This window comes from Nilaparvata lugens, chromosome 10 (assembly GCF_014356525.2).
Source record: "Nilaparvata lugens isolate BPH chromosome 10, ASM1435652v1, whole genome shotgun sequence".
NCBI classification, from domain to species: Eukaryota; Metazoa; Arthropoda; class Insecta; order Hemiptera; family Delphacidae; genus Nilaparvata; species Nilaparvata lugens.
Window position 1 is genome coordinate 44,519,577 of NC_052513.1, and position 8,712 is coordinate 44,528,288.

Sequence of the window (8,712 nt, forward strand, 5' to 3'; positions counted from 1 at the left end):
AATGAATAGGCTCAGAACCCGTCTCCCCCAACAATACAATTATTTTTATACTGCCCGATCTGTGACAGAATAACTGTACTATTAAACGAACCGAAATCTAACTTTTTTCACTGGATCAGTCGGACTTAACTTTCAGTCCTATCGAACGAGCTCACACACACTGACTCTCACTGACCAAAAGTTAAATTTGGGTATTAAATATAACTCAGTCAATGCCAAACATGAAGCCATTTCAAGTACATATTTTTATCTGTCGAACAAGCGGCACGTTTGTTATTAAAAACAAAAGAGAAGCAACATTAATTTTGACAACAAATGAAATAAACAATCTTCCTGTCGATGACAAAAATTGTTCAAAGACAAAAACACTGTTCATTAAACTTTTCAATTCAAAACTCTAAAATCCTGATCAATATGAGATAAATATATGATTCATAATTATATGTCCCATATGACCAGGTGACACATTGTAGTGAACTTTAATCTTCTTCAATTCTTCCACTATTCCATTTTACTTCCTCTATTCATTAATTCGTTCACTGTTTATTCAATTATAGTCACCAACGATGATTAAAAAAAGTGATTAACAAAATGTCAACCCCTGTTTATTCAATCTTCAACATTATTCTAAACTTCTATCATAATTGACCGAGCGAAGTGAGGTCTAAGATTCAAGTCAACGGTTTGGCATCTCTCTTAATGTTTAAATGTTTATATGTTGCGCATTTACGGCGAAACGCGGTAATAGATTTTCATGAAATTTGACAGGTATGTTCCTTTTTATTGCGCGTCGACGTTTATACAAGTTTTTTGGAAATTTTGCATTCCAAGGATAATATAAGAGGAAAAAGGAGCCTCCTTCATACGCCAATATCAGAGTAAAAATCAGACTATAGAATTATTCATCATAAATCAGCTGACAAGTGATTACACAGATGTGTGGAGAAGCCAGTCTATTGCTGTATTTTCATAAGGTCTATAGTTTCAATCAGATACTTGTGGATGAGAATACTGCGTGAGGTCTACTGTTCACAGAACTACTAGTATTTTACTTTTCTACTATTTCATTCTACTTCCTCTATTTGTTTATTCTTACACTTTTAATTCGAATATCCACATACGATGTTGAATGAAAAGTGTTTAACAAAATGTTGATATCTTTTTTCAACTTACTTTGTTGTTGTAAACTTTTATATTCTCTTGTTCTTCTACTATATCCGATTTTTTCTCCACTTTTCATTATCTACTATTTATTCAATTTTTCATTCCGCTTTTCATCCAATTATCTTCTCCTATATGCACAACAACTCTATTCTTCCACTATTCTTTATACTTTCTCCTCTATTTTATTGATTCAAACATTGAGTACATCATCAAAATGATAGGGAGAGAAAAAATGAGGTAACCTTGTGCTATTCCTCTCCCAAATTTAGATAAGGTTACACATAGTCCGAAATGGGTTAAGTCTTGTAGTTGTTCACATCACAAAATTTTCAGTCCTCAATTATTTTCACAGAGTAGATTTTCAAATTTAGATGCTTCAAAGCCAAACATAAAATGAATATTTCATGTCACTAGTAGTTCTGTGAACAGTAAACCTCGCGCAGTTATAAACCACAGTCTCCTCCAATACTGTCCATCACAGTAAATTCTGTCCTGTCCTGTCGTGTCGGACATCGGTGTATAAACGACTAATGGCTGTTTGGGTTGTTGTATCGACAATGCTAATAATTTGATGTGAACAGCTATATGCTACTATCATTAAAAGCTTACCGAGTTGAAAGCAGAGAAAATTCGGGAGAAAATACTATGCTATTTCAAGTTATCAATTACATCCCTCACTGCATGCAATTAATAGTCCACACAACAGCTGTTTTTTCACTGGGTTACATTGAGATATTGAATGCATGCGTCATTGCATGCAATTTATAATCCACTCGACAGCTGATTTATGATGAATAATTCTATAGTCTGATTTTACTCTAATATTGGCGTATGAAGGGGGCTCCTTTTCCTTTTCCTTGAAACGCAAAATTTCCAAAAACCTTATATATAAGTCCACGCGCAATTTAAAAAGGAACATACCTGTCAAATTTCATGGAAATCTATTACCGCGTTTCGCCGTAAATGCGCATCATATAAACATATAAACATTTAAACATTTAAAAATTTGAAAAATTAAACATTTAAACATTTAAACATTTAAACATTTAAACATTTAACATTTAAACATTTAACATTTAAACATTTAAACATTTAAACATTTAAACATTTAAACATTTAAACATTAAGAGAAATGCCAAACCGTCGACTTGAATCTTAGACCTCACTTCGCTAAGTCAATAATAAGTACATCATCAAAAATGATAGGGAGAGAAAAAATGAGGTAACCTTGTGCTATTCCTCTCCCAAATTTAGATAAGGTTACACATAGTCCGAAATGGGTTAAGTTGTAGTGTTCACATCACAAAATTTTCAGTCCTCAATTATTTTCACAGAGTAGATTTTCAAATTTAGATGCTTCAAAGCCAAACATAAAATGAATATTTCATGTCACTAGTAGTTCTGTGAACAGTAAACCTCGCGCAGTTATAAACCACAGTCTCCTCCAATACTGTCCATCACAGTAAATTCTGTCCTGTCCTGTCGTGTCGGACATCGGTGTATAAACGACTAATGGCTGTTTGGGTTGTGTATCGACAATGCTAATAATGATGTGAACAGCTATATGCTACTATCATCAAAAGCATACCGAATTGAAAGCAGAGAAAAGTCGGGAGAGAATACAATATTCTATTTCAAGTTATCAATTACATCCCTCACTGCATGCAATTAATAGTCCACACAACAGCTGTTTTTTCACTGGGTTACATTGAGATATTGAATTGCATGCGTCATTGCATGCAATTCATAATCCACTCGACAGCTGATTTATGATGAATAATTCTATAGTCTGATTTTACTCTAATATTGGCGTATGAAGGGGGCTCCTTTTCCTTTTCCTTGAAACGCAAAATTTCCAAAAACCTTATATATAAGTCCACGCGCAATTTAAAAAGGAACATACCTGTCAAATTGGGAAATCTATTACCGCGTTCGCCGTAAATGCGCATCATATAAACATATAAACATGTAAACATTAAAAATTTGAAAAATAAACATTTAAACATTTAAACATTTAAACATTTAAACATTAAACATTTAAACATTAAACATTTAAACATTTAAACATTTAAACATTTAAACATTTAAACATTTAAACATTAAGAGAAATGCCAAACCGTCGACTTGAATCTTAGACCTCACTTCGCTAAGTCAATAATAAGTACATCATCAAAAATGATAGGGAGAGGAACAATAAAATAACCTTGTGCTATTCCTCTCCCAAATTAGATAAGTTTACACATAGTCCGAAATAGTTTAAGTCTTGTTGAAGTTCAATTCACAAAATTTTTAGTCCTTAATTATTTTCACAGAGTAGATTTTTGAATTTAGATGCTCCAAAACCAAATATAGAAGAAATATTTCACATTATTATCACTGAAATAGGAAATATTCACATATTAAAGAAATAATTTTGAAGGACCAAAAAAAAAAAACAAATTCAATTCTAAAAGCTTTCTATATTCAATTATCTACTTGCACAACTCTTTTTTTTCAACAAAGTTATCTTTTTTTTCAACAAAGTTATCTATTTTTCAACAAAGTTCTCCATTTTTCTACAAAGTTCCGATCATCCCTGAATAAATGTTATAAATTTTGCATTACCGTGACGTCATACAGTGTTTAATAAAGTTAGCGATGCATATGGATCTCCCTAATCGATATTTGATATTAGTTTACTTCAGCACTTGTGCATATAATCGCCTGCTTCCCCCCCACCACCACACATGCTAACCTACTTTTGATACGGCTATCTCTTTGAATATTCAATTATCTGTCTACCCAGTCTACTCAGTTGACAGCAAACTTAATCAAGATGCTACCAATACTCAAGTTATATTAGAGTTGACTTCAACTAACTATAGTGAGGTCCACGTTATAATGGCAGTGTTTGATTAACAATGGTATTGCTATCCTTGTCTATCATTCAACAAAGCGGATAGCGCTATCTCTTTCTCGCTTTGCTCTGTTGCCAGATCTGCTTTTAACAATGTAGAATTCATAATTAATTAACAAAATATTTCATCTTTACCTCTGTTGATCTGCTACTGTGTGCGATCGCCTTAATTTTCATCAGATCAGACTGCTATGTCGTAATATTTTAGTAGGCTATTGAAAGTAATCAATTTATAAGCTACTAGCAGGTAACCCGTGCTTCACAAGAGTCTAATTAAAAAATTGACAAAATGAATAGATAATCACTGAATCACAAAATGGAAGATGAAAGATGAATCACTGGAATCTTGAAGAATTTAGAATAGGCTTATAACCCTCTCGGTAAATTAAGGATTTATATGCAAAATTTCAAGTTAATCAGTCGAGTAGTTGAGACGTGATGATGCGTCATTCGTGAATTTCCTGTATCCCATAAGTGAATAAGCCGATTCTTTCCTTTATTGACCGAGCGAAGTGAGGTCTAAGATTCAAGTCGACGGTTTGGCATTTCTCGTTTGAATGTTTATATGCTTATATGTTGCGCATTTACGACGAAACGCGGTAATAGATTTTCATGAAATTTTACAGGTATGTTCCTTTTTTTATTGCGCGCCGAAGTATATACAAGGTTTTTGGAAATTTTGCATTTCAAGGATAATATAAAAGGAAAAAGGAGCCTCCTTCATACGCCAATATTAGAGTAAAAATCACACCTAAGAACTATTCATCATAAATCAGCTGACAAGTGATTACACAGATATGTCGAGAAGCCAGTCTATTACTGTATTTCCATAAGGTCTATAGTTTTAATCAGGTACTTGTGAATGAGAATACTGCGTGAGGTCTACTGTTCACAGAACTACTAGTATTCATATTATAGATTACCCCAATCAAAAGAATACCCTCTGATGTTAACTCAAAAATTTATTGATTTTTTTCAAATTTGTGTTACAGTGAAGAGAACCAAGGTGCTACAATTGTCAGCTAGATGACTATGTGATCAAAATGAGTACTTCATCGTCCATCTCTCTATCTTCGGCGCTCTCTCTCCTGGCTATCCTGTCAATCATTATCGGTCAGTCATCAATTATCAATACAATATATCAATTAACAAAACACAAGTTGTTGATTATGCTAGCATAATTATATCGTGATTCTCTGTGTACTCTCATGCGTGTAATAATATTTTATGATGAATGAATATTAGACTATCAATAGGAGAGTAGACCAATGGAATAACACAAAAATTTGGGTACCTTAATTTTTTTCGGAAAGCAATACTTTCCTTACCTATGGTAATAGGGCAAGGAAAGTAAAATCACCCCAGTGAATCAAGAATCAATCTCACAGTACTAAATATCTATCCTATAATGTTGAGGGAACAATGTAGTATTCAATGAAAAAAAAAACGAAGAAATTGTCAAAAAACACTGATTTATTGATAATACACCATTGTCAATCTCTGATAAACTGAGATCTCTGATCTCTGATGTTTATCAGAGATTCACAATGGTGTAATAACCGAAACCGGTCTTTCTAACTATCAATAAATCAGTGGTTTTTTTACAATTTCTTAGTCTTTTTCATTCAAAACAAATGAGAACGTTCAAGATTACTCCATTGACATTAGAATCGAGAGTTCTCTTAAGATGACGCCATTCCTAATAATGACGTCCACCAATAGCAGTTGGTAGTGGGAGTGTCTAGAAAATACTCGAACGTGATGGGTTGAAACTGTTTGCCATAGTAGTTGAGATAGTAGACGGTTGATGGCAGCACTTACAACGTCAAAGATTAACAAAATATGTTTTGTGGAGCTCTTGAGCTTTCTATAGTGAGGTTCACGTTATAATGGCAGAATTTGATTAATTTAATCACTAAGCTGTGCATGGATCAAATCAAGATTGATGCGTTACTTCGTCCTGAAACAACATAATATGTTTATTGCTATCCACCATCCTCTGTATTTTCTTTTATTGCATACATTATTTTATCGTGCATCAGCCATTTTTATCGTACAACCTGTACAAACCGTACTCAAATGGAAATCTCTGCTGTATACCAAATCATAAGAGCAAAATGTTCCAAGATACATTTTACTATTTGTAAAATACTACTACTATTGTACTATCATGTAGTAGTTTCTTGTACTATTTGTATATGAAACCACCATTCATAAATACGAGCTTGTACGAGTTTATTCATTGACCGAGTGAAGTGAGGTCTAAGATTCAAGTACACGGTTTGGCATTTCTCTTAATGTTTAAATGTTTATATGTTGCGCATTTACGGCGAAACGCGGTAATAGATTTTAATGAAATTTGACAGGTATGTTCCTTTTTTAATTGCACGTCGACGTATATACAAGGTTTTTGGAAATTTTGCATTTCAAGGATAAAAAGGAAAGGAGCCTCCCTCATACGCCATATTAGAGTGAAAAATCAGACTATAGAATTATTCATCATGAATCAGCTGTCTAGTGGACTATAATACTACCCGTTCAAAAACATCGAACATCTTTGAAATGTATCTTTCCATCAACGTTAGTAGACAGTTGCAGCCAAGCCTGATAACATCGCTCACACTCACATTCCGGGACGACACGTCACGGTACGATAGGACAGAAAGCTCTATGTTTATTTAGGATTTCTCTAGACATTTTAAATTGATAAATTATTCATTAATTTTTGAGAAAACATAGCAACAGGTCAATGTAACTTACTGAGCGCGAGGTCTACTGTTCACAGATCTACTAGTAGTTTAGTATCTGGAAAATATTCTGGTCTATTGAAACATTCTAATACCAGATTCTCTGAATGTTAAGTGCAATGCATTCTCAAAAATGCAATTTTCCAAAAGAGTAATCCATCACTTTGGAATCAAACTCATAAGATAACAAATTTGGAGAACCCCTGACATTCATTTCAGATTGGAAATAGTATATTGCATCATAGATAAAAAAATATTTCTTCGAAATCATTGTTCATTGTTAAACTCTCTGCAACCGTACACGAATAATTTAATGGTATCTCTATCTAACGGTATCTTCTCTCTATCATAATTATATTGTAACACGCATGAATAAATATCTCTAACTGTGACCATACATCCCAAGGCGTGGGTTGCTTCTCGTGGATTAGCGTGGGACTACTTTGCGGCGGGTCCAACTCCTCTTCTATATTGCTGATAACATAGATGAAAGATAGCATAGATAGTATAGGTGATTTATGTTCCAAATTTCAAGCTGATTTTTCGTTAACTCAAGACGACCATTGTCTATTATTACTGATCTGGTCGGGTGAGAGAGTGAGAACGGCACATTGAGAGAGACTACCAGCGTGACAAAGCTTCTCGAAAAAATCTGATGTGGCGCACTCACACAACTTTCCATGTCGTTATGAAAATTGATCACCTGACGCTAGTGTTCCCCCGCATCTCAAGTCTACTATTCAAAGATTCGAGCCAGCAGGTGACAGGGCAATAACGCTGGAGACACACGAGGTCTGCTATCTCTTCATAGTGAATGATTTAATAGAATCAACAGTTGCCAACAGTTTGCAATTGGATAATAACATTTTCTCGAACTTCGAGCTTATTTTCAATTTAAGGTGAAAATGTTACTGATCATTAATTGACGAGATTTTCATGCTCAATCTTTTCCATTCAAAATTTTTCGTTTAAATTTTATCTGAGATCTGATAATTTGAAATCTAAAATCAAACTTTGCATAGATGGGGTGGAGCTCCTGGAATTTTTACAGATATGGGACTTGTGGCAGTTGATATAGCTTATCAATGACTATTTTAGGTATGAATTTGATCAAAATCGTTGAGGCCATTTTTGAGAAAATCGCGAAAAACCCGGTTTTTGACAACATTTTCGCCATTTTAGCCGCCATCTTGAATTATATTTGATTGAAATTGTTCGTGTCGGATCATTATATTGTAGGACCTTATGTTCCAAATTTCAAGTCATTCCGTTGATTGGGATATGAGATATCGTGTACACAGACGCACATACACTCATACACACACACACACACACACACACATACACACACACACACACCCACACACACATACAGACCAATACCCTAAAACCACTTTTTTGGACTCAGGGGACCTTGAAACGTATAGAAGTTTAGAAATTGGGGTACCTTAATTTTTTTCGGAAAGCAATACTTTCCTTACCTTTGGTAATAGGGCAAGGAAACTAAAACAACGACTAGGACTATCGGCTTGAGTTAACATTGAAATTTGGAACGTAAACGAGATATACCATGGAATATCTTTCTCTATAATACTAGCTACTTTTCAACCCATCTCTCTCAAGCTTCATGCTCATTCACCACTTGGAATTCCAGTATTTTTCTTTCAGGTGTTCGGGTTTATCAGGTGCTCCTTCTTCTTCTTCTTCTTCTTCTTTTCTAGATCATAGTTCTAATATGACAACCTCCAGATCAAACTATACTACAAAGTTCCAGGTTAGGAAACGCCTGTTTGTTTTCATTGATTGGACAAAAGTTCTCAAATTCTGAATATTTTCTATGAATATAATATGTTCAGGGTATATGGTTCAACAGAAAAAAATATACATTCTATAAATGCTATGTAA

At 33.9% G+C, this 8,712-nt stretch overlaps 1 protein-coding gene across 1 annotated transcript in view; it reads left to right on the top strand.

The window, feature by feature from the left end:
• Window positions 1-8,712, top strand: part of LOC111049365 — a 101,998-nt gene that overhangs the window by 4,692 nt on the left and 88,594 nt on the right. The window contains exon 2 of the mRNA XM_039436035.1: window positions 5,053-5,173. Within this exon, the coding sequence (XP_039291969.1) occupies window positions 5,104-5,173 (70 nt within the window). The 5' untranslated portion in view covers window positions 5,053-5,103. The remainder of the gene's footprint in view (window positions 1-5,052; window positions 5,174-8,712) is intronic.